The following is a 27,074-nucleotide window of genomic DNA, read 5'->3' as shown; positions in this document are numbered from 1 at the left end:
TTTAGAATATCTTCTTAATTTAAGCCTAATTACTAGACATAAACAAAAATAGAAATTTTTCCTTACCTGGGCAACATTTATAAATTTTGTGATGACTTCAGCTCTTTGCTGTGGAGTTGGTTTACTAAGAACCATCAATTGGACCCATTTAGAGATCCCATTAAATAAAGCAATGGATCTTTCCAAGGTAGGGTTATTCTCCAGGCAACCATGAATTACATAGCTTTGATAATCTGTGAACTAATCAAGGAAGAGTTAGAAATGTTGAATTTCACTGGAACATAACATCAAAATGCTCTTTAGACAAGAGAAGTGAGTTATTTGTTCTATCTATTATCTATGTACTGATTAATTTACCATCCATCTTCATTATCAATCTATTATTGTTGTTATTATCTATATATCATCTATGTTATCTTTCTTACTTTTCACTATACCCTTCCAGCTTCAATTTTTTCCTTAATATGCATAATTCCTTCATCATATATTTATATAAAAGATAACATAAAGAACATTATGATTATCACATCTAACAGTCAAAGGCCTATACTAAGGAAGAGGAAATTAATATCCTTTCAAGTCTAGGGGCAACTGGCCAAAATTTTTTTTTAAATTCTCAGTTAGGAAAGGCTAAGAAATGAAAACAAGCAGAACTAAGGCTACTTTTAACAAAGACTACAAGTCAGGAATACTTTGGAATATTCAATGGTAATGTCATTGAATATGTGTGTCTGTGCAGGGATCGCTTAACTGATTCACTGAAAATGGGAACACATGTCCTAGTGGAGGAAATGATTTTTCAGAAATGCATGTTTGTCACCAAATGCTCTATTGGACATGAAATGTTTGTTTCAGCATCATAAGTCCTGCTCCAAAGAGCCCTGATATCAGAGCCTTTCAGGCTATGGTATAGAGGAAAGAAGGGAGCTGACATAGACATATAGAATATGGGAAGGCAAACAAAAGTCACCAGAAATTACATAAAAATGACTAATTATAGAGGATTATGGAAGTATAATAATAGCAAATGAGTGAGCAGGCCCCTTAGAAGAACAGGACCCAGGGCTTGAGGAAGGAAAAGATTATAGAAAAGAGGAAGAAGGTAGTATCAAGATGAGTAAGAAACTGATGTTTTAGTTCAGGATCTTGATCCCAAGAAAGAAGAAAGTCCAGCTTTGGGCTACTCCCTGAAAGCCATACTTTTTGATCTAAGACATCAATCACAATTAGGCATTTAGCCCAAATCCAAATAAATCACTCCTTCCTCTCAAAAGAGCAAAAATCTTCATTTAACAATAACATTTAAAATGAATGTTGTTTAACTTTTAATGTCAATAACTCTAAAGCATACCAGAAGAAAATATTAAAAAAAAAAAAAGAACTTTAAGCTCACAAAGACATTGGGGAGGAGGGAAAACTGAGCAGAAGTTTAACTTCATAACCACAAACAATGACAGGATAATGTTTCTCTTCATTTCAAAGGGCTTGTTCTTATAAGACTACAGGAAAGTTTCCAGGGGGGTACAGTGACAGATGCTGCCAACTCTTTAAAGGATGGAAATATTGTTCCTGGGGAAGCTGGCATGGTGGTTGTTATCCTTGGAACAGAATATGTTAAATTTCTTACAGAAATCCGTCTGAAAGATTTGTGCTCCAGAAAAGTAAGGTGCTCGGCCAGTTCAATGGGCTCCAGATGGTCAAACAGCAGACAGGCTTTTCCCTTCTTAGATACTTTTTTTCTTTGTGTAACTCTTCTCATCCAGTCATAGGAAGGACTGTAAGAAAGGAAAATCTGATCAGCATAGCCCTGGCCCTTATTTAGTATAATATTGCTCAATAGTTGTTGTTATTCTGTGTACATTTATATATGAAGCTGTTGTCATCCCCATACACACATTTAAATTGTAAACTTCTTGTATCTCCATCATCTAAGACAAAATCCGGTAAGTGCTTAACACCTACTTGTTGATTGATTGATTGATTGACTAAAGGATGGCAGGGTATTTTGCCCATGTCACTGGAAGCTTCGTCTAACAGCTAGTAACCCAACATGACAAGTAGGATTGTCTGGCCAATGGCTCCCCAGACAAAGGGTGTCACAGAACAAAGTTTTCTCTCTGTGACTTTAGCTTTTCCTAAAGGGTCTAGCCTTGAAACCTTGAGCTAATCTAGCCCATACTCTGACCAACACATTGTATAATAGTGTTCAGGCCAAGTCACACGATAGGAGGCAGATCATGAAAGTTATTATCGGATGGAATAACATGGAATCAAACTAAAAATTCTGATTTTACTCTATTCAGAATGAAATTAAATATGAGATGTAGTATACAGGAAAGAGCAGCACTGATTGTTCTGGAAAGAAGAAGACCTGGTTCCTTCTGATCATGCCTTTACTATATATACTCCATGGTGATCTTACTTAAATCTTTTCACCACCTAGATTGCACTAGATGATATCTAGTCAAATATCTACCAAAGATTCGTTCCCGTTCTAACATTTTAAGGCACAATGACTATAAATATTAATTGAAAAGCTACTATGCACAAAGGGTGCCACTGGGAGCCCTGCATGTAAAACAGAAAGTTTTTTTAGCTCATATTTCCCAAATAATCTTCCTAACAGATTTGTAAGGGCATCTGGCAATCTAACCTTGAAATCATTTCTTTGGGTTGAGATTTCCTAAATGTTCCTGTTACCAATTCAAAAACCCTAGGAAGAATCATAATTATTGTAATTGTTATTAACAATGTAATAGCAATTAATTAGTAATTGGTAATAGTACTTAGTAATAATAATTGGCATTAATATTATATTTTCAGGTTTGCAAAGTATTGCCCATGTCATTTGATCTTCAAAAACACCCTCTAAAATAGGTACTATTATTATTCCCAGTTTGCAGATGTAAAAACTGAAGTCCAATAAGGTTAGATAACTTGCATATGATCTCATATCTAGTAAATGTCTAAGGTTCGATTCAAGGCTTTGTTATTATCTTTAGCACCTGGGAGCATCATAATATCTAGAGTTAGTTTGTAAATGACCACTAAGGATGGCCTTTGCAGAGACCAATCTCAGGACAAATATATTTTTATGGAGATTGAAGTTATGGGAAAGATGTTTAAGTCAGGAGGGACCACAATAAAAGGCAAGCTTACATGGAACATTAGTGTACAGATCTGAACATGAAGGAATGAGGCAGTAGATCAGACCCATAAAGATGAGAAAAAAGGCTAAGCAGAGAAAAATGGCCCATACTACACATTTTTGTCAAAGGGCAGCTCCAACAAAGACTATAATATATTTGCCATATTAAATCTCAAAGGCCTAAATTGATCAATAGTTCAAAAAAGACATAATATTTCTCTGTTCCTACTTTGCCTGCTTTACTATAATAATTATTATTCACATAGTCTTATAGGATAGGAATTATTTCATTATCTTTGTATCTTTAACACCTAGAAAAGCTCCAGCACATAGTAAGCTCCTAATAATTACTTGTTGAATAATACTAGAGACTTAATTTGTATGTGACCTTTGATTCAATTAAATTCAATTACACAAATTTTTAAAGCATACTAAGTACATAGCACTATGAGAAAGACTGAGAGATTAAAAAATATAGCTAATATACAATTCTAGACATAATGTAGGATATAGAGTCTAATCTAAAGACAAAGCACATAATGCAAAATTATGAATAAGCATATAATAAAGAGAATATAAGCATACAATTTAAGCATATAGTATAATAAGCATATAATAAAGAGAATAAGCATATAATAAAGCTTTAAGAGACCTGGAAGAATATGATATAAAAGATTTCACAGAGGTAAAAGTGGTACTTTAAATGAATTGTAAAAAAATATAACAGATAAAATGGAGGGGAAGGGTAAACTAGGTAAAGGAAAATGTCTAAGAAATGGCATAACATCTACTCCAAGGACAGAGAATAATCTGGTTTGCCTGGAGCCTAGAGTGCATTATTAAATGCACAATAAACAATAAATTACTTGAATTAAATTGTTCTTAGTGAGATAACCATATACAGACATTAAATTTCTCAACTATCACAGTATCATAGATTTAGAGTTGGAAGGGATCTTTGAAATCATTTATCTTAATCCCCTTAATTTACAGATGGAAGAACAAAATGGCTAAAAGACTTGTCCAAAGTGATTTAAATAGAGCTAGAGAAGCCAGTATTTGAACCAGGAATTGAATCCTGAGCTCTTTTCACTATATTTTGCTAAAGGAATAATATAGGCCTCAATCTTACCACTTCTCACATACTTAGGGAAGAACACTCCCTATCATTTGACTCAATCTCTCCTGTGGGATGATTACTTTAATGAGTTGCTTGACTTTTTGTGAGGATAGAGAAAGGTAGCCTTCTCCCTACTAATGCTTATTTTAGAATCTCATCCTCTCAACAGCTATGAGGAGAGAAAGAAGAAAAAGGGCAGAGTTTGTTTCATTGAAATATTTTTGTTCTGTCATTATTGATGTTTCCCTAAACCCAGTCTTCTTTTCCAATCACCTATCCTAGCACTCTTTTCTATCACGAATCTTTTAATACAGATATAGTTACATTTCCATGTAATCAAGAAGATACTAAGAAGAAAAAAACAATGCAAGTATTATCTATTTTTCTATGTCAAGATGTAAACTGAATCAATCAATATGTATGAATATATATTTACACACACATACACACACATATATATAATGCTTAAGCATCAAATGTGTGATAAAAAAGAAAACTTTTCTCTCTAAATCTCAAACAACTATCTTGATAGCATACGGAAGGTAGGTCAGACATTATTTATGGATTGCCATTGAATGACATAGTTAAATAAGCATAAGGAAATTGCATAGCTTACATCTTGCAGCATTGTCTAATGTGGTTACTCTTGAAAGGGAGAGCATTAAATATAAATCTTTAAATGATCTATAATGAGGTTAACCCAGAATGTCACTGATAACCCCAAAAAGAGGAAATTCCTTGTATTTGATGGATGGACACATAGGCCTTACTTACATGCTGGATATATCAATGAGGTTGATATGTTTTTCATATCCCAGTTGGCTGGCTACTTCCTGAAACTCCTCAGTCATACGAATCAAACCAAGATCCAGATTAAATTCTGCTGGGAACTCCAGAATCCAATATCTGAAAGGTATGGAATGTCAAGTAATAGTCTCAGGCTAAACTTATGGGGAATCTATATCATTTTTTAGATTCTGTGCCCAAGAGCTGTCACTGCATTAAATAATGCATCTCTCTCTGTCTAATACACCATATCTAAGCTCTACTCCTTTAAATCATAGATCAAAGTCCATTTCCCCTAGTTTTAAATAAATACTGATGTGATTTTTCTTGACTTTCTTTCTCTGTTATATTAGAATTTTTATGGATAAAGAAAAATCTCTAGTTTTAAAATTAATCCTGTATGATCCCACTCTTCAAGTATCTCCATCCTGAGAAAGTGGACCTCACCTGTAGCTTCCCCCTGACTCATAATAATAAAAATAAGGCATTTGCCTTATTTTGAGTCAGACCTCTGGGATACTTCCGAGGCATCTTCAGCCCCATAGGGTGAGTACTCCCTCCCTGCTCCAGCATTCCTTTAAGAATTGTTTCTCCATTAAAATGTAAGCTCCTTGTAGAACCAGAACACTGGACACAATAATATTAAGATTATGTAATAATCAACTATGGTAGACTTAACTCTTATAAGCAATGCCCTGATCCAAGACAATTCCAATAGACTTGGGATGCAAAATGCCATCCACATCCACAGAGAGAGAACTATGGAGACTGAATATGAATCAAAGCATAGTATTTTCACTTTTTTTGTTTGCTTTTTCTTTCTCATGCCTTTTTTCCCCTTTTGATCTTATTTTTCTTGCACAACATGACCTATATGGAAATGTTTAAAAGGGTTGTATATGTTTAACCTATTGTTTGCTGGCCTGGAGGAGGAGGGAGAAAAAAATTGGACCACAAAATCTTACAAAAATGAATGTTGAAAATTATCTTTACATCTTTACATATATTTAGAAAAATAAAATGTTATTGAGGTGAGAGAAGAGACAATACAATAATATTTCTACCCCATTACTTAGAACAGTGTCTGACACATAGCAGGTGCTTAATAAATCCTATCATCTGTCATCTATTTATCTATATGATTTATTTTTACACAATTCAGACATAAATAATAAGTGAAAAAAAGTGAACAGAATTTGTTCTCAACATATATGTCCTCTATATGTATGTACCAATATTTTTATTATATTCTTCAGAGAATATCTCAAATGAGAAATTAAGCTATAGAGCAATTCTGTGATTTTTTCCACATAGCACTTCATATTTTGTGTAAAAACATTTAATAAAGAACACCAGTCAGATAAAAGCTCTCTCTAAACAATACCAATCCAAATAATTTAAAAATGAACAATTCAGTCTTAAGCTTCTTCTGATTTTGCATATCAGATGAGTTCCATAATGGAATTTTTTTTCCTATTTTCCACTTCAAAATGACAAACTCTTTTTTTTAAACACTTAACCATAGACTTAAATAAAATTAAATATAATATTTAAATAAAATAAATGAAAAGCTGGACTGAAGGCCCAACTCTTAATGACCTGGGAAACAGGGCTAAGTTTTCACTGGCTTTTCTCGGTTCTCCATGCTGCTATTCACCACAGGACTGATGCAAGAAAAGGGATGGAATATTTTTGGAGAGTTGCAGGACAAGATAAAGGCCTAGCTAAATGGGGATGTTTATCTCTGGTTTCCATGGTGAGGAAGTGGACCCATGGTTTCATGTTCAGAGAGCATGAGATTTAAATACTACTACCATAAAGTGGATATCTAGGAAGAATTAGAGACCAAAAATTCTCTGTTATATAGAATCATTACTGCTGTTGTTGAATCATTTTAGTCATGTCCAACTCTTTGTAACCCTAATTGTTTAATAGTTTTCAGTCATGTCTGACTCTTCATGACTTCTGACTCTTCATGACTCCATTTGGGGTTTTCGTGGAAAGAATACTAATTCTCCAGCTCATTTTACAGATGAGGAAACTGAGGCAAACAGGGTTAAGTGACTTGTTTAGGGTCACACAGCTAGTAAGTATTTTAGGCTTAATTTGAACTCGGGAAGATAAGTTTTCCTGAGTTCAGATCTGGCACATTATCCACTGCGTCACCTAGCTGCCCAGCCAGAGGCAAAAACCAAAGCAAATCCTTTACCACAACAAAAATAGAGAGAATAAGGATGTGTACTATGATTTAGGGGAGAATGGGTCTGAAAAAATAAATTCTCTCTTCCCAACATTTGTTTTTATTTTCTAAACATGTTTTTACAACAGTTTGACCTCCCACCTCTAGATTCTCCCACTGGAGAATTGGGATGAAAACTATTTTTCCTTAAATACTATATATATTATAACTAAAAATAGATCAGAGGACCATAAATCAAAGCTGAAAGGGACCCTAAAGGTCATCCAGTCCAACCTCATAAAACAATTAAAATAAATGAGGCATAGTGACTTATTGAAGGTCGCAATAAAACCAGGATTAGAGTCCCTGTCTTATGACTCCAAGTTTAATAATCTTTTGTCTGAGCAAAACAGGAACAGCAATAAAAGCATTTTTTTTGGAGTAACAGACTTGAATAGGTCATGTTATTAATGGAAATACTGGTGCAATTTCAAGTAAAAAGAAATTTTACTAACTCATTTATTCAACTGAATAAATATTCAGCACCTGCTATATGGTAGGCAATGTGTTAAACACTAGGGATATGAAGAAAGGCCAAAAAAAAGTCTCAACTGGTCTAATGGGAGCGACAATATGTATCAGAGACTAAAGGAGGAGATACTATGCAAACAATTATGTGTAAATGTGAATTAAATTTGGGGAAAACCAACAAAATTAGGGAAGTCTGGAAAAGGCTTTGATGGAACTTCAGCTGAGATAAAAAAGGAACCCAAGGAAGCTAGAGGCAGACAAAACAAAAAAGAGTACTCTATTCATGGGGGAAGCCCAAAAGATCTCTTGGGAAATGGAGTTGGGAAGTGGAATGTTATGTGTGCAGAACAGCAAGGAGACTGGTGTCACTGGATCCCAGATCTTGAAGGAAGGATAGTATAAGAGGACTAGAACAGGAGGAATGGATCAGGCTATGAAGACTTCTTCCTTATTTATACTTCCTTTATACTGCCTCCTGAAGGTGATGTTTAGACTACAGTCCTAGATTTCTTAAGCTGCATCTAAGTTCATCTTCTAATAGGAATTCTCTGACCTTTTAGAATTTTGACAAAAGCACTGGAAAAATTTAAAATAATCCTTACCTCATGAAGTAGCAAACCTTTAGGCGGAATTCATCACATCCTTCCCCACAAGCATCTCGATATGTATGTTTGTTAATGAAAATAATAACACTTCATATTTCTATTGTGCTTTAAGGTTACAGATTTTTTTCACACATGTATCTTTTGTGCTTCATCATAACCCTTGAAGTTTGGGAGAAATGTATTATTTCCATTTTATAGGTTAAGAATAAAATGCTCTGAGAAATGAGGTGATTGATTCATCCAATCTCACACAGATGACAAAAAGTAGAGCACAAATTTGGAGGAAGCTCTTTTCAAAATCTCACACTGACTCAAACATATTCTTATCCAACTTTTGCTTTATTTATTTCACAAGGTTTTTAGATGTTTGTTCAAATATGTAGCATTTCCTACTCCATTAGGGATCACCCAAGATTTCTCAGTTGTGAGCCCAACTAAAATAGACCTCAACATTCAATGTCTCTGGTTCAACTCTAGTCCCAACAATCCAGTTAATTTAGGGTATGAGAAAGACTGGTATCAAGCCAAAACAAAGAGTTTAAAAAACAAAAAAAGAAAGAAAGAAAAGAAAGAAAAATATTTAGGGAATAAATGTAATAACTTGGTTCACATTGATAACAGTATTTTTTTTTTACTTCCCTGAATAAACTCCAATTCAGGGCATCTGGTATTAAAAATAAGAATGCAACTAATCTATAAGATAGACAAACCAGATGGAAAAATGGAGAATTGACTACATTTTCAAGCATAAGTTCAGGTAAAAATACAAAATTATTTTAATAACAAAGGGAGGTGTATGGAAAATAATAATGCATATTGTAAAGAGGGGAAACAGTGAAGGAAAGTGGAAGGAAATAAACATTTATTAAGTTTGTTATTATGTGCCAGGAACTGTGCTAAATGCTTTACAAATATCATTTAATAGCAGCTGAGTAGCAAAGTAGATATATTATTGGGTCAAAGTCAGGAAAATCTGAGATCAAATCCTCAGACATTTATCCTGTGACTCTGAGCAAATTACTTTTTTAAAATCTATTTTTCCAGCTGTAAATAATATAATAATATATTAAATAATAACATAAATAATATGTAAAACAATAACAGCATAAAATAATAATAACACCTATCTCATAGGATTGCTGTAAGGTTCAAAAAAGATATTTAGGATAAATGATCTTTGTGAGCAAAATTACCTATAAATGAAATAACTCAGCTTTTAAGTACCCTGAGCATAAAATATTGTGTTATCACATAATTAGGAAAAAAGGGTTCAATGTTCTGAAAATTCCTGTTCATTTATTATTTTAGAATGGGTTCAGTCCTTTGGGTTCTAGTACTATATTCCAGATATTAAGAGATGGCATTTATTTAACTCTTCAAGGTTTATAACACATTAGACATATATGTCTAATTTTATGGATTTTATGGATAAAAAATTAAGGTCTAGAAATGTTATGTATTACCTATAGTCACAATAAAACAATAAGCTTATAAGTAGCAAAAGCAATATTTGAACCCAGATCTCTCTTTACTCTAAGTCTGACATTTTTTCCCCTCTACAATACTGCCTTCCCTGGAAAATTTTTGGAAGGGAAATTAATAATAATGAAACAGCTCTATCATCTGATTAAAGATCATAAAGACCTATGAGAGGCAATATGGAAAGAAAATTAAATGAGGGACAGTGGTTCTTGGAATCAGGAACATCTGATTCTGATATCCTGGGCAAGTCACTTAATTTTTCAATGCTCCAGGCAACTTTTTCTTATTTTCTCTCTCTCTCTCTCTCTCTCTCTCTCTCTCTCTCTCTCTCTCTCTCTCTCTCTCTCTCACACACACACACACACACACACACATACACACACATACAAAACACATATAAAATGTATAGTACATAAATTATACATAATATAAAAATATATTAATAAAGAACATAACATCTTATGTATGTTATGTGTGTGTGTGTGTGTGTATTTATATATCCTACTTCCTTTCCCCAAATCTCGGCCCTTAATGATTATTTTCTGGAATTAATTAAAAGTGGTATCCCTCTTTGCAGCAATAATATATCTCAGTATGAGGTAGGACAAGTTAAATTTATAACTACTGTTTCATCATTTCACCATTTTATATGTTAAACTCTAAGTAAACCTAGATAAAATCAGTAAATAAATTCAGTCCATTATCGTTGTCTTTTTAAAATTGAACATCCAAGTGAATACACAAAACAGCTGGATGGCTGACTAAAGTTTTCTATTTTAATCATGACTTCTTTGTGATAGTATGACATAGTCCATGCCCAAATGCATTGCTTATAATATATCTGTTATATTGCCAAGGCCTAGTGAGAAAGACACAATATTTGGCAAAGATATATTGAGAGAAGTTTTCCTGCCAGCTCAGTGGATGATAGATACCATCGGTGCATCAAAAGAACAATTCTTGGCAAATAACTGTTGCTCAATTCTCCCCTGTCATCTGTAAAACAAACAAAAAAAAAAGTTTCAAAAAGAACCCCATGTATTTTCCTTATTTCCTTCTCTTTTTCCCATCCCCACTGCATGCTATGGGTAGAAAAAGATCTTGCCTAGTATTCATAATACTAATTTTTTAATCTTCCATTTTCTTGCTTAGTATCCATAATACTATTTTTTTAACCTTATTTATTCTTATTTATCTAACCCTAACCCTTATTTATTCTTATTTAGTACCCATAATACTAATTTTTTTAACCTTCCATTTTCTTGCCTAATACTCATAATACTGTTTTTTTAACCTGCCATTTTCCTTGTATTCTCTGACAAGCTGAATAAGCTTCACTCTTCTAATTTAATGCCAGTGCTAATAAGACACTTCTGTGTGGAAGGAGATAAGAGTCTCCTACCAAACATTTCGATGCATGTGCTCAACAGCTCATCCAATGTTGCTGCTTTCCCGAGTGTACTTGACCCCATTGTTCTTAAGCCGTTGTCAAAGAATTAGAGACATTTTCAGCAAAAGGAAGACCATTTTCATAATTAGAGAGATGAGTGCCATTAGCAGTCAGAAGAGGGCTTCATTTTTAGTTGTACTTCAGGAAAACTGATGAGAAAAAATGTAGAATAAAAAAGTGTGTTTAAATATATCAAATACAAAATACCCACTAATAGCCCATTTAATTGACTCAAAGTTGCTTTTTTATTATTATTATTATTATTGTGTCTACTTGTAAAATAACTATCCAGTTGGTAAAGTCTATTTTGACCAAAATGATAAAGAATTTCTATTGGTGTCCCATTTCTCGAAGACAATGCCTACTACTTAAGAGCACAGAAATCTCTTGCTCTGTCAAATTCCTTATTATCATAGTTTTGATTGTTTATACTTTCTTAATGAAGACATGATATTTAGGAATAGAGCAAATATGACTTCATTTGGTGTATAGAATGCTACAAAATGATTGTCTATGAAAAATAGTTACTTTCAGGGAAACAAAGTTAAAATGACTAATAAACTCATGTAGACAAGTAAAAATTGAAGGAAAAAAGTCCTATCTTTGTTACTATTCCAACATTTTCTGAAGAGGATGGAATGACAGATTTCAATCCTTTTCCCTTCTCTGACATTTCCCCAACCATCTTTGTCCCCAACACCTACGCTTATATATTGTCATTCTTTTGCCTTCTAATTTCAGGAGAAAAATCACCTCATCCCCACTCAGAAGAGATTGAATGTGGACCAGTAACTACTGATGATAGAACAAGGAAGAAACACTAATAGAATATCCATGATGATGACTCTGACTGACTATATCTAACAAAGCAGCAGTTATGAACTATTTTTCCTCCTAAAAGTAATTTGTATGGTTTTTGCCCAAATTGGAATGTGAAATCAAATACATCATATTACAAAATATATTTTTTAAATCATATATCCTCAATCTTGAAGATATGAGGGCTTGACAAAGATCTAGTGACTTTGGTCCATGTAGGTTTCCATCTTGCATTGTTTTCAAAAATACTGCAGTCCATTGAGACATGATGGAGTTTCCATCAATAGCTTTAATGCATTGTCTTTACTGTTCTTATACCTTCTGGAATAATGAGGCAGGGTCCACATTACTTATTCACAAGATTATATTTGTAATTATTTGGCTACTTCCAATGAGTATGAATAATGGCATTTAATGATGTCATTAATTTGAAGCAATTGCTTAAGGATGATTGATGAAGAATGAATATTTTAATGGCTTGAGTCAAAGAAGGATTTGAATTTTTTCACATATTTCCAAATTTCCAAACATTTATTTTATTCTAACTCATTAAAATGATAGTAGAAAAGATATTTGAGTTTCATGAATTTATCTGGTTGCATTTACCAAGTAACTTGCTCCCTGACACCAATAGATCTCAGGATTTCACTCAAAATATTTTCCAGTCATAAACCAAGCCAAGAGGAACTCCATGGGTCATGATGAAAGTCAAAATTTGTCCATTCTTATGTCTTTATTAGAGAAAAGTATTGACTTTTTTTGTTCTAGGGGAACTAGATAAATTGTATCAATTGGATTGACTATTTAAATCCAAAAATGTTTGGGACAAGCATTTATAAGTGTTTAATTTATCAAAATGAATATGAAATGAATATTCTGGTGGCAAATTGTTTCCAAATTTCTTAAAGTGGTACACAAAAAATTTGTTATTTTATGGGCATGTAAGTTTTTATTAGACTACAATTTGATTTTGCAATAGACTTTTCCCTCTTTAATATTAAATTTGTCAGGCATCAAATTTCATAGTAATAATGCATTACATTTTTGATTATACTTTATAACATCAATAATAACTTTAAAATAAATTTACCTAATGATTTCAGGACTGATTCCCATAACTGGAATTTTTATGAGTGGATTCTGCCATCACTAATTTAGGCATCTAGAAGGAAACCTGAAGAGAACAATCTTCACAAATTGAGAAACAGACCTGAAAAAGAAAAATACACCATCAAAAAAAAAAAAAAAAAAAAGAATTAAGACACTAATAGCCTTTAAGTATTTTGTTTTTTTTCTCCAAGAATGCTAAAGAAAGTAATATACATTTAAAATTGTATATGAACAACTCCCCCCCAAAAAAGCAAGAAATAAAATCAGTAGGATAGCCTACTTGATATGATGTTCATTTTTAAAAGACAATCATCATTTTACCTCATTTGTCCTTTAAATACATATTTGTTAATTCAAAGGCTTAATAGTAAAGTTTCAAGAGTGCTGACTTGGTATCAAAAATAAAAAAATAAAACACTCCTGGACTCTAGTACTGGTTTTACTTCTTACTAATCACTTTATTTACTTACTTTATTGCACTTTGGTTCCTTCATCCATTAAATTGGTATGATAATAATTATTATATTATGTTATGAGGGGGAAAGAATCACTCTGTAAACCTACAAAGTACCATACAAAGAGGGATAGTTATCATCTCTATTAGCAATAATGATTGAAACTAATTTTATATAATACATTAAAGTTTTATAATATGGCCAGTGTAGTAACTCCTATCAATGCAAAAAATGACCTAATACTTATAATAAGTTATATTATAATATATAATATTATATTATAATAACTATAATAAGTTATAGAGAGTTGCCTAAGACACAGAAATCTTACTTATGATCAAAGGTGGAATGTGAATCCAGGACTTCTTGATTTCCTCTAAACTACACTGATTCATCAAAATGTTTGTTGAATTGACTTGAACTGAATAATCACAATTTAAATACCAATTCAATTATACTTATTAAAAGCTTTCCAGAGCCTTTACCTTAACTTTATATTAAATTTATAAATAAGTTATTATGGGAAACATCAAACTTTAATGCATTACATACTAATAAATTAAAATTATATCATATACACATAATTATAAATTAAAATTATAACTATGTGTATGTAGCTACGTATAGGTATATGAGTATATATATATATAAAATGTGTGTGTGTGTGTGTGTGTGTGTGTGTGTGTGTATGTACTGTAGTAGACGTATTTGGTAAAATATGGGTTTCTTTAGGACGGATTATTGATATAAAAACAAAAATTAAACAGTGTCCTGAACATTGCCTTGCATATGCTGAATAATGAATAAATATTTGTTGAATTTAATTGAAAGCAAATGTCAACATTTACTATAATTACTTATGACTATCAGTCATTCAGGAAAAGAGACATTCATAGATATGGAAATAGTTGTAGACTTGGAGTTTCAACTCTACCACCTACCAGGTAAGTAACCTGGGGCACCAGTGTGGAGCACATTTATCTGAATCTGAGAGAGAGAGATAGAGACAGAGAAACAGAGAGAGATTAGAAGCAGCATGACATAATGGCTAGAGGCCAAGGCCCTGAAATCAGAAAGAACAATTTGAATTACCTCTGACACATACTGGCTTTGTGAGTCAGGCCAATACATTTAACCTTTTATCACTCAATGTAGATATCTAAAGCTAAATCATAGAAGATTTGCTGGTCCATCAGTGGAAGAATACCAGGAATGTCCTGACATTGATACAATTAAATTTTGATTAAAAAAAAAAACATTAAAAAGCTACTCATTTTGCTGGTTGATGTAAGGAAAGAAAAATATAAATCTAAAACACTTTATAAATGAAAATAGCTGATAAATTGCACTATTCCCATGGTAGCATGTTTTAGGAATCTGATTTATAGTTTTAATCCACTGGTCCATCAATTTTAATCCTGTAAGGAAGAGAAATATCTTTACATAGTCTTTCAAAACAGACTATCTTTATTTATATCCCCCCCAGAGGGAGGTTGGGAAAGGGATAGATTCCAGCAGAACTGTTTGTCTCCTCAAAACCTGCCCATTTACAGAATTTCCCAACTATTGTGGAAGTTAACACAATCCTTCTAGACAGACATTGTTTTCCCTAGCAAGGGACCAAACTACGAGCAAGTCAATAATTGTAATGGGATGATTAAATTTCCAGAAAGACCAGAAACTGTTAGAATAATTAGCTCATCTTTAGCCTAGAGACTCAGATCCATATTATGTTTTGAAGTTTAAGTTCTAAAACTATCAATACAATCACAATAACTTAGACCACTCCATCAGGAAAGTTCCTTATATTCAGACAGAGGTTTGGCTCTCTAATTTAAAGAAGTCAGCTAATCCAGGCTTCTTTAAATTAAACACAATAAGGATATGGTTAACATTTAGGTCAAGAATGCAAGCAGAGACTATCACATAGTACACATTAGGGAACAGGCACAGGTAGAGAAACCTAATGAAGCAGACTTTTTGCAATTTCCCTGAATCCTCAAAGACACTAATGGTTTTAGTCAGAGCTCTCTGTTCAGGATACCTACAGAGGCCTGACTGCCCACTTTTACCTGTCCCTTCACTGCAGAAGCTCAGTTTTCCTTTCTATCTTTCTCTTGCTTATCTTTGTGTCACTATTTTTTTTAGGTTGACTTGTTAAGCCCTGGGTGTACCAGAGGACTATCTTATTGCATTCTCATATATGGAAGACAGTGATTAATCATTCATTCATACAAATTCAATCTTCAACATGTGGGTTGATTTATACTAACAGTGGTAATTATGGATCTATTGTTTTTATAGTTTAAAAATCATGCTGATCTCTGCAAAATTACTAGAGTGGTGATACTTCAAGCCTGTTCAGTCCTCTGCAATTCATTAAAATGATGCAGGATTGTGGCTTCTATCTTTATATTAACCAGACCCATTCTCTTTTCTTTCTGGCTACATATTAATCCCAGACTCCTACTAGCAAAATCATCCCTTTTTTTATTGTCAATTTTAAAAACCCTCAAAGTAAAGGTAATGAGGGATACTGCTTATTCTGAATCTAATTTTGATCAACAAGGAGGAACTAGTTTGTAAAATAAAAGTGATAGAAATCTTGAAAATAAGTGACTATGCCATCTGGAAGTCGAAATAGTGAAAATATTAGATATATACTATAAACTTCAAGAAAACATCTGTTGAAAATTCCTGAGAAAAAGAGAATTTTGTTATCTAATTTTAAATTATTCCAATCAATATGAAAAGGAGATATCATCTAAAAGAATGCCAATGTATTGGCATAGAAAGTGGACAAATTCAAAATTTAAAAAGGGCACAAATAAAAGGTAGACTCATAAGGTCCTGACCAAACCAAATAGAAAGGAACAGTACTCTGTTTTGGCCCAATTAGAATGATTTACTTTTCATTCTTTGAATTTATACTAGATTTTCCTGCTTTTTATGCTCAGTTTCCTAGATCTGACTTTGAACTTGAAAGCTTCCCTTACCCCACCCCCTGCATTTTTGTCTTTTGTATTTGATTAAGATAAAACTCATTTTCAGATTCATTAATTCATTCACTAAACACTTATTAAGTCCTAACTATATATAAGGGCACTATGTTAGGGAGTTAGAACCAAATAAGAGTTCAAAGGTCATCTTCTAACTGAAACTTTTTCCTAAATCTTCCATTTGAGTATGATTTATCCTTCTTCTGAAATATTATAGAACTTAATTTATATATTTTCTATGCATTTACCACATTCTCCTTGTTATTACAGTGATCTGATATTTTCTATCTTCCCTACTAAACTTTTAATCTCCTTGCAGATTAGTTTTATACCTTATTTGCCTCTGTAGCTCCCTTAGCACCTAATACAGTTCACACAATAAGGGTTCAATAAGTGCTTGATAAGAGGTTAAAGATTAAAGAGATATAGAGATTAAAGCTGTTCAATTTCAACTTTGCTTGTATAAGAAGAAAAGGCTTGTCCCAAGCCCATGACAATCCAATGTATTTGTGCATGCCCTACTGAGGGCAGAGCCTGGACTGGCAGTGAGTGGGAATATCAAATGACTAAGGATGGTACTTACCAGCAGACTTGGATCAGATGGATGGATTTATGGGGTGACTCTAATAAAGCATACAGGTAGCATATCAAAGATATATCAGGATTGCTAGGGGGAAAAGCAGTTTCCTCTTGCCCAGACTGGTAAAAGAGTTTAAGTATTTTCTCTTCCTTTTCCTGTGTTCCACAACCTGTTATGGATTTAAACTTCCTGCCTCCTATTCTCATGCTATGGCTAAGAGACATAAGAGGAAATAATCAGATTTACATCTGAGATGTTTTGTTTTGTTTTGTTTGTTCTTTGCCCGAGGGATTGATGTTAAGAAGCAACTGATGAGATGTATATAATGCTTTTGATTTTTCCATGCTTCTATTTAATCATATTAAATCGCTTAATCCTGACCTTAAATTTTGAGTGACTTAAGCAGCAGACTGAATCTGTAAAGAATAGGAGTGCCCAATGGGTTTGGACAAAAATAATTGACAAGGAATGACTGACTGATACTCCTAAACTAAGTCCCATTATAGTGTAATAGGGTGAGGTGTTTGATGATTAACTGTGTTTTTGTAGCACACACCCCACTTTGGCCTGCCTCATGGTCCAAATTATTCACAAGATACCCTGGCACAGATGGGAAAACATAAATCTGTAATACTTGCACCTTCTCCAGCAGGATAGATTGTTTTTACCTGAAAAGAATAAAATGTCAAAAGAAATCATAACTTAATATAGGAAAGGAAAGAATTAGAGTGTTATCTAGTCACCTTAATGAGTTCAACTATTCAAACCCAGATGAATTACAACTAAGGTGATAAGGATATTGCAGAGTTGCTATCGATAATCTCTTAGAAATGAGAAATAGTCCAGGTAGTAGAAAAATGAAGATGACAATGTATTTTCAAGGAGGGACAAAAAACTCTGAAGAACAGAGAAGGAATGATATGATGTCCTTTGCCAGAAAATGTCTAAGATGATTTACCTAAACAATGTCTTATATTTAATAAAAACTATAGTTAATAGCTATATAAGACTTTAAGGTTTACAAAATTTTACAAATATTATTTCATTTGATTCTCACAACACTGGGAGGTAAATGCTATTATTATTATTCCTGTTGCATAGATTAAAAAAAACTGAGGTTGAGGGAAGTTAAATGATGTGCCCAAGGTTCACACAGATAAGTTACAATGTGAAAAGAATTCTAGTTCTGGAGTCAGAAGAGTATGAATTCAAATCCAGCATTAGACATTTATTGTGTGATTCTAAATAAAGTCACTATTGTAAAGTGGAGATAATAAACCTAATTTCCAGGTGTGCTGTAAGAATTAAATGAGATTATATTTATAAACTCTTATAATGCCAGGCACACAATAGTACTTACTAATGCTTGGTTCCCTCCGATCACCAGTGAGAGCAAGGAGGGGATTAGAATACCAAGTGATTAGGAATGGGATAGAAATAGAAATTAAGTGGACCACACTGATTCCATCTTGAGACTTATTTCTGGAGCTACCTTAGTTCCTATTCAGTTATGGATCTAGTCTAGTCTGTCTTGTGAGAAAACTTCATATTCAATTGGGAGAAAACCTTATTGTATTGCTTGAACCTAGTCTTATGTGGTTGGGAAATTGGATACCTCTACCTGTTTCTTAGACAACCTTGACTAAGGATCTCAATTATGCTCACTAAAAAATCCAGTCAGAATCAAAGATTGATGCAAGGAATGTTCTTACAATTGTACTTCTCAAACAACCAATATAAGATAATGTCTTGTCTGAAAACAGGCCCTATCTTGATCAATTATTACATGTTTCCATGTTCCTTTTATTATTTAGACTTTTTTTTTTCTGAATTCAGGGAATTTCTTCTACTTAGAAATCAGATTAGCTAATATTGTACTTTTCCCTTTTAATTAATTTCTTAGTTATTTTAATTTAATTAACTAATTTGATAAATTGTTCTTAATATATAAACTGCCCCCCTTCCCCCATATTTGGCTAAGTTAGCCCCAAGCTAAGGAAGGAACCTGGTCCCAGTTTGCTGGGCAATTGGCATGCAATGCTTTAAAAAATTAATATGTTTGGAAGATCAAACCTTTGCTTCCTCAGTCATTTCATATATCTAGCTGGCATGTGAGATTGAGTATGAATTAAAGTTTGCCTTGAATGCAGGTCCAGCACTGTACACTATTTCACCTAGCATTAATTGCAAAAGAAATTGTTGCTTCCTAAGAGATAACTCACCATCACTGTGCACAAGTCTGGAATGATCAGTTTCAATCTCTGAGCTTACATATTTCTGATTTTTTTTGTATTTGTAGCCTCTATATCTCAAATGTAAAAAATGTAGAATCATACCTCTCCTACAGGCCACAGAATGATCTTGTCCCTCAAAAGAAGAATTTTAGAGATTCATTTAGTGGTGCTGTTAATCCTAGAGTAAACTGGGTCAAATTCAAGTTTTACTAGCAAGGTTCCCCCTTTATTTTAACCAAGTCCCCATACTATGGTAGTCACCAATAGTTACTAGTAGTAACTAGGTCTGTTCATCATTTCCCTGTAGCTACCTTTTTGTCTTGTTTTCTTATTGGTAATTTTTTTTAAAATTTTTACCAAGTCAGTCAATAAATATTCATTAAATAAGCACCTACTATGTACAAGTCACTGTGCAAAGTCCTGGAAATACAAAAATAAAACATGGTTCTTGATCTCAAACTGTTCACAGTCCAATGGGAGAAAATACACAAAAACATAAAAACAAGCTCCATACAGGATAAATTGGAGATAATTAACAAAGGTAAGGCACTAGAATGGAGGATTTTAGCTAGAGCTTGAAGGAAACCAGGAAACAGAAAAGAGGAGCAAGAAAGTCCCAGAGTTAGAGGAGAGCCAATGAAAATGACTGAAGTAGAGAGATGGAGTTTCTTGTTTGAGGATCATTAAGAAGGTCAACATCACTGGATTGCAAACTTGGGATATTATAAGTTATAGAAAGTCTGAAAAGGTAGAGGAGGTAAGTTATAAAGAATTTGTTCTCAAGTTCCTGTCTTTTTAAAACTTTTCACTTCAATTCAACCAAAAATTTATTAAATATCTATTACGTACAAGACAAAAAAAGTCCTCACTTAATCTGACTGTTCCATTGGAATTGGACCTCCAGAACTTCCAAGGTCCAAGATTCTGCTATTAAATCTTAGATATGCATCTGGGTCTGCACTACTGACTTATTACCAGAACTTCATGAAACTGCTTTCCTGAATGTTTGTATTTGCTCTAGTGCATACAATCTGGTATCCTGGACACTGGAGAGGGGGGAGGAAGAGCGAGAAAGTCACTTAATTCCCCCATCATAAACTGCCAATTATTTGCTGACAGGCAAATCTCTTACCTACTATAAATGTACCATTGTTGTGGTAGCACTTTTAGCTGCTGTATCACATTACATCTCTATGTGATCTTCTAAAGCTATCATTTGAATTTCTGCCAAACTATGTGAACTCATTTTGTATTTATGCAACTGATTTTTTGTATCCTGAATATGACCTTATATTTAGCTTCCCTGTCAAATTTTATTTGTTTATTTTTTTGAGGAGGGGGGGTGTTTGTTTAGTTTTTTTATTTGTTTGTTTTTTTTGGTTTTTTTGCTAGGCAATTGGGGTTAAGTGACTTGCACAGTGTCACACAGCTACGAAGTGTCAAGTGTCTGAAGCTAGATTTGAACTCAGGTCCTACTGACTTCAGGGCTGGTGTTCTATTCCCTGTACCATCTAGCTGTCCCTCCTGTCAAATTTTATCTTGTTGTTTTGGACTTATCATTCTAATCTAATCAATCTAATCTGATTCTATGATTAATCACATTAACTATTTATTATAGTTTTATTTTGGCAACAAATCTGTTATTTTCTTTATCCATAAAATGAGAAGAATGGCCACTGTGGAAGGCATAGAATACTGCATATAAATGTTAAATATTGTTAATATATTCGTTAGTTTTGCTGAATTGATTTCCCACTCCCTCTCTTTTTTATTTATTGTTTTAAAAAAGGGTTCCCTGAGAAGGGGAGTAAACATAGTGGGAAGTACAGGTTATATAACAAATGATAAAATACATTTTCAAGTAAGATTAAAATATTATTTCACCACCCTCTAAAGTGAGGGAATTGAACTCAATGTCCTTTAAGGTCCCTTCAAGCTCAAAATCTATACATCTATGATCTATATAAGTAATGACCCCTGTCTGGTCTAAATGGGCCTATGTTTAAAAGTACATCTTTGAATTTTTTTCTCCTCACTTACATCCCTATTTTCTAACATTGAAGAAAAGAAACCTCACATTCCATACAAAGAGGGAAGAAGCAAGAGGTTCTGGATGGCTTAGCATGGTTACTATGGGAAAAACTATTTCCAAAACATGTATCCAATTGTTTTTATATATTAAGAACAACATGTCATTACACTCCTATTAATCCTTTTCTCAACCACCTCTCTTCACATTCTCTGGCTTTCAAACAGATAAGGGGATGTTTTTCTAAATATCTTAACAATTACATGCTAGTATTAACCATTCCAAGACACTAAGGTATCTTCCAAGGATTTGGTCTGGCAAGAGTTCCAGATGTATTCTTTTTTTCCTTTTAGTGGAAAACATTTCCTTCTGGGATTCCAAAATTTGAACTAACATTGGGAAACTCTGAACATGATGACAACATGACTTACTTTAGATAGTCAAGTGAAATCAGCAAGCATTTATGAAGCACCTAATATACCACACTACTGACTTGTAGAAGTCTTGAACACCTGGCAATGAAGTTTGAACCATATTCAGATGACAGGAAGATGCCTAAAGGTCGTAAGCAAATGAGGAGCAGCATGATCAGATTTGTGTGTTAAGGAGTCCAATTGGTGAAGTCTGTCTTAGAAGAGAAAGATATTAAAGATGAGAATCTTTCAGTAGTTTATTATGGTTGTGGGGAATCAATAGGGGTGAATTTGTATACTGGGATGAGTAGGTTCCAGCCTAACTAAGGTAAAAATCAAGAGGTAAGGAGCAGATAAGTGACTTGCCCATGGTCATAGAGATAGTGTCAGAAGGGCAATTTGAACTCAGGTCTTCCTCATACCACTCCCCAGCATTCTAAGATCCATAGCATTTTTCCTGTGATGTCTATGTTATGGCATTCTCTTGTTTCTGTCATCTCAGTGTTAATCTTTCTTCCCATTATGTTTTCTCTTTGAATTAATTTCACTTCCACATTTTCCTTCCTAAGTCCTTACTATTAACATTCTTCCATCACTCCCCATCAAAATATTCTCATCACTTTAAAAACTGTACTACATCTTTTACCCACTACACCAACTATTTGGCATGTGAGGCTGCCCAATTGTAATGACGTTATCCTTTGTGGACATAAAGCCTGAGTTCCCTGCTCAGGTAAATTCCAGTGTATTAAAACTTTCATTCATGCTTCATCAATCAAGGGAGAAATTTTTATGTCTAAAATAAAAGTATTAACCACCCTCCTCTTGTTTGCACATGTGAGGGACAATGGGTATGAAACATTTCATAGACTTTCAAACTCAGGTGATGTGTTTAGTTAATGCTAACCTGCTTTTCTTTTTTCTTTTCTTTGTTGGACAAGGAATGGAGGAGAATTTATTGGAAATGGTTGTTATAACAACAGAATATATCAGTTTTTAAATGTTTTAATAAATGAAAGATATAAGATCTTAGGGCAGCTAATGTTGCACAGTGGATAGAATGGCAGGACAGGAGTCAGAAAGACCTGAGTCCAAAGCTGGCCTAAGAATATACAACTATGTAACCCTGGGCAAGTCACTTAATCCTGTTTGCCTACTATCTTCGATTTAAAAATAAGCTAGAGAAGGAAATGGCAAACCACTCCAGTATCTTCACCAAGAAAACCCCAGAAGTGGCCACAAAAAGTTGACAGTGTATAAGGAACAGCAAAATAAAATTTTAAATTTTCCACTATCCCAGGTCTTGACCAATAATAGTAATAACCCTCAATTTTTCAATTCCAAGACACTCCTCAAACTTCTAGAGGTAAAGGGCAATACCCCTGTGATCTAGAAAATCTGTGCAAAAAATTTTTGGTCATCCATTCATATCAGAAATCTGAATGTTTTCTTTTTCCTTTATGAAGTGTTTACAGTACCTTACTATAAAATTGAGTTTAAGTATTTGATCATAAGCTATATGTAAGTCAATATTAAGTAAAAATACCATGCATAGATTTTATGCATCTTTGTGTTTCAACTTTTTCACTGTCATTTGCTAGCCTTCATATATCATCTACAGCTTTCACAAAACTCCCCCAAAATTCCCATTTAATTTCTTATGCCAATCCCCCAATATATTGAAACAATTATAAGGAATAAGGGATAATTGTACTTTGTAAAGTATGTGTTGAACTTAAATAGATTCTAGGAGTTAGGGCTATTGGGAACTCAAGGTATCACTTAGTTTGATTTCTTCATGTTGCAGATAAGGAAACTAAAAAGTAAATGTTCATGTTCTTTCTGCTAAATAGTATACATGCTCCTGGGGAAAGAGACTAATAATTCTGCTTTTGTCTTTTATATTTAGAGCCTAACATGGTTTCTGGAACATAGTAGGTGAAGTTAATAAATATGTATTGACAAGCTGACACATGAGAGACACTTAATGAGTATATGTTAAATTGAATTGAAGAAATAAGCTATAATCCTTTCTCATAAAATAGAAAGCTCTCCTATTTCTGAAAAAAGGAAACAGATTCACAAAGGAAAAATAACAGAATAATAGGAGAGAGAAGGGAAATAGTCAAGGACATGAAGCCATCCACTTGAGCTTATATTGGCAGCATGAATTAATTTCCAAATAAATATATTCCCTATTTCATGTTTGTTAATCTTTAAAATATTCCATCCTTTGGCCTTTTGTAAAACACACACACACACACACACACAGTCTGTCTACTAACAATCTATTAAATCCAAAGAATTAATAGTACCGAAAATCAAAAACCCCTCAAAAACCAAATGCATCTATAACTGTAAAATGGCCTTCCTCAAGAGGTAGCAGATTCCCCTTCAGTGGAGGTATTTAAGGCAAGGTTTAAAATGAGTTTTAAGCTCATCTCCTCTTTTGTTAGTTATATCCCCTACTTCAGCTAAGTTTTCATGGTAAAAAGATCTAATAATTCCAGTGCATGTCTCCTTAATGTCAGATTATACTTAATAAAACTATAAAATATATTCTATTATGGACCTTTAATTCGGGTAGAGGTAATTAGGGACTTTGTCCCATGGACCAAAATATAGAGGATATTGACAACACTTGATAATTATTCAACAGTTTAGAAACAATTGAGGTTAGAATCTATTATATAAGAATAATTAGATAAAAATGGAAGCTAATATTGCACTTCTAGATCCAGCTTCCACAACCCTAGGTGAACTTTTTGGTCTTCTTGCCATCTTGTTCAGCTCTATCCTTGACCTCTAAAGCAGCATTTGAACCTTTTTTTCCTATACTGTTTCCACTGAACATGGTTTGCTTAATTTGTTTGTACAGTAGCTATTAAAATAGACACTGCACAAAAGCTTTAAGGGTCATAAGACCCTAGTTATAATATACCCCCTGAAAATGGTTGGTTATTGTCCTTCTTCCTCAAAGAGGACTAAATTACATCACTATGTTAGAGTCAAATTACAGAGTATTGCAGCCACAAATTACACAAATTACAGCCATAACTATGGCTGATTAGACCAATTTGAGCTCGGAATACTCTGCCACAGGTCAACCACAAATAGTCCATATCAACATTTGGGATGGATTCTCTAACTTTGCACATCTGCACCACCAAAAATGACACACTGAAGAACTCATCAAAAAGTCAATGGGCAAGATCTTAGTCTAGAATCTTCTAAATTTTTTTTGTTATTAATACTTCCTTTAATGGTTTCTTCCAATCCTACTTTTGTGATCCTATGATTTAATAAATTTAAAATTATTTTCTGTTGTGATAGGGGAGCCACCTGCCAGTGGCTGCTGGAGGTCTAACTCAGACCTGTAGAATGGATCCTTTCATGTGCGAAGATGATGATGACACAAGAAGACTGAGAGGCAGTTGCATTGTCTGATCTCTCTCCTTTTCCCTCTGCCTCCAATTTATTTCATTCCCAGTCCACAAGAAACATCTGCATTAGTAAAGGCTGCTTTGCAACTTCTTCAAGTGTTACAATTCACAGCTATGGAGTCTCTTGTAGAATTGACCTGCCCCTTCACCTAGGTATGGTCCTTAACAATAATTCCCCGTTATTTGTTTTATGGAAACGTGATTATTTCCCCTCCACAGCATGGTCAGTAAGTTTGTGCATTAGCTGTTATCTAAGTCCACATGCTAAGGTATCTGAGTCCACATGCTAGGGAGTGCAAACAGCACTGTAGCAGGTGTTGAAGCTTGTGAGATGTCATGGAGGCAAACTTTCAAATGGAGAAGAGGACTATAGTCAGAACAGGCATTTAAGTCTCTTATCAATCTCCTGGCTCTGCCCTTTGATGTGCTGGCCCATTTAACCTTTTTATGTGTTATCTTATTCCATCTTTAAAAGATCTCTGAATAGTAAATGCAAATAACATTATCCTTATTATACAAATGATGAAAATTAATTTGAAGCAGCTAAATGATGCCAAAATTCATATGGTTAATCATGGGAGAACCAAGACCAAAAACCACTTCTAACCTGTAGTTTTCATCTGACCCAATGTTGCTTCTACTATACATTAGTAGTCATCTCAAATGGGTTATCACATGGAAATATTACACCACTGTTTTGCTAGTGGATATCAACAGTCAAAGAGAGATGTTGAAGAGCTAGAATAGTAAGTGAAACTAACATGAAGAGCCTAAATTTAGAATAAGAAGCTCACTAACTTCTGCGGTAATCTGTGGGGATTTCACAAGTCTGCTCTTTCAAATGGTCACCAGCTGCAATCATTCTCTTGAATCAATTACTGAACCTGCAATTAAGATGTTAGTCAAATGGATCTGTGATCTCCATAATGTGCATGCTCTTTCCAATGCAGCAGATCTCAATCTCCACCCATGCCTTTTCATCATGCACAACTTCCTCAGTTTGCCATAAGGAGTCCACTAAATTGACACAAGAATCTTGCAGTTTTTTTCAGATGAAGAAACTGAGATCCAAAAAAGTAAAATCACTCACCCAAGGTAATACAGGTAGTAGCATTGGGATTTGGGGCACTGAACAGTGGATAGAGAGCAGAGTCTGTACTCAGGAAGACCTCAGTTCAAATCTAGACTTAAACACCATCTGTGTAACTCTAGGCAAATCCACTTAACTGGTTTTGCCTCAGTTTCTTCATCTGTAAGATGGCAAAGGAAATGGCAGAATACTCCAGTATCTTAATGAGGAAAACTGAAAAATGAGCTTACAAATAGTCAGACGCTAGTGAAAAGTCTAAACAACTGAGATTTGAACTCACTTTTTCTAACTCCAAATCCAGAACTCTTTCCATTAATATGACTTCATCATATTCATTTTGATTTTGTTTGCTTTGGGAAAATTCTTAAAATCAGTGAAAAAGTTTTGCTTCAATAATTCCTCCAAAATTTGGACCTTGGGTCTATTGCACATTCAAACAGGTTCATTTTTAAGGATTTGGAAAAAGTTAGTGAAAAAGAAATGTATGGTGAAATGTGCTTCAATATACATACATACATATATATATATATATATATATATATATACCTATTCATTTTATAAGGGTGGTACTTTTTTAACATTATCCCAAATGCTCTGGTGA

General features: G+C 33.6%; 1 protein-coding gene across 5 annotated transcripts in view; it reads right to left on the bottom strand.

Moving 5' to 3' along the window:
- Positions 1–27,074, bottom strand: part of RASGRP3 (RAS guanyl releasing protein 3) — a 137,298-nt gene that overhangs the window by 55,520 nt on the left and 54,704 nt on the right. For 3 of the 5 annotated variants that reach the window (XM_023494613.2, XM_023494612.2, XM_031951259.1), the window contains exons 3-9: positions 13,211–13,330; positions 11,254–11,450; positions 10,745–10,847; positions 8,367–8,429; positions 5,043–5,174; positions 1,628–1,775; positions 67–240 (exon numbers count right to left, since the gene is read on the bottom strand). In XM_023494613.2, the coding sequence (XP_023350381.1) occupies positions 67–240; positions 1,628–1,775; positions 5,043–5,174; positions 8,367–8,429; positions 10,745–10,847; positions 11,254–11,323 (690 nt within the window). In that variant the 5' untranslated portion in view covers positions 11,324–11,450; positions 13,211–13,330. Of the gene's footprint in view, positions 1–66; positions 241–1,627; positions 1,776–5,042; positions 5,175–5,501; positions 5,794–8,366; positions 8,430–10,744; positions 10,848–11,253; positions 11,451–13,210; positions 13,331–13,700; positions 13,791–27,074 lie in introns of those variants that run through there. The other 2 variants (XM_031951258.1, XM_031951260.1) reach the window with 2 other exon arrangements.

This window comes from Sarcophilus harrisii, chromosome 2 (genome assembly GCF_902635505.1).
Source record: "Sarcophilus harrisii chromosome 2, mSarHar1.11, whole genome shotgun sequence".
NCBI lineage: Eukaryota > Metazoa > Chordata > Mammalia > Dasyuromorphia > Dasyuridae > Sarcophilus > Sarcophilus harrisii.
Note: the sequence above shows the minus strand (reverse complement) of the source record. Positions and strands in the feature narration are given on the sequence as shown.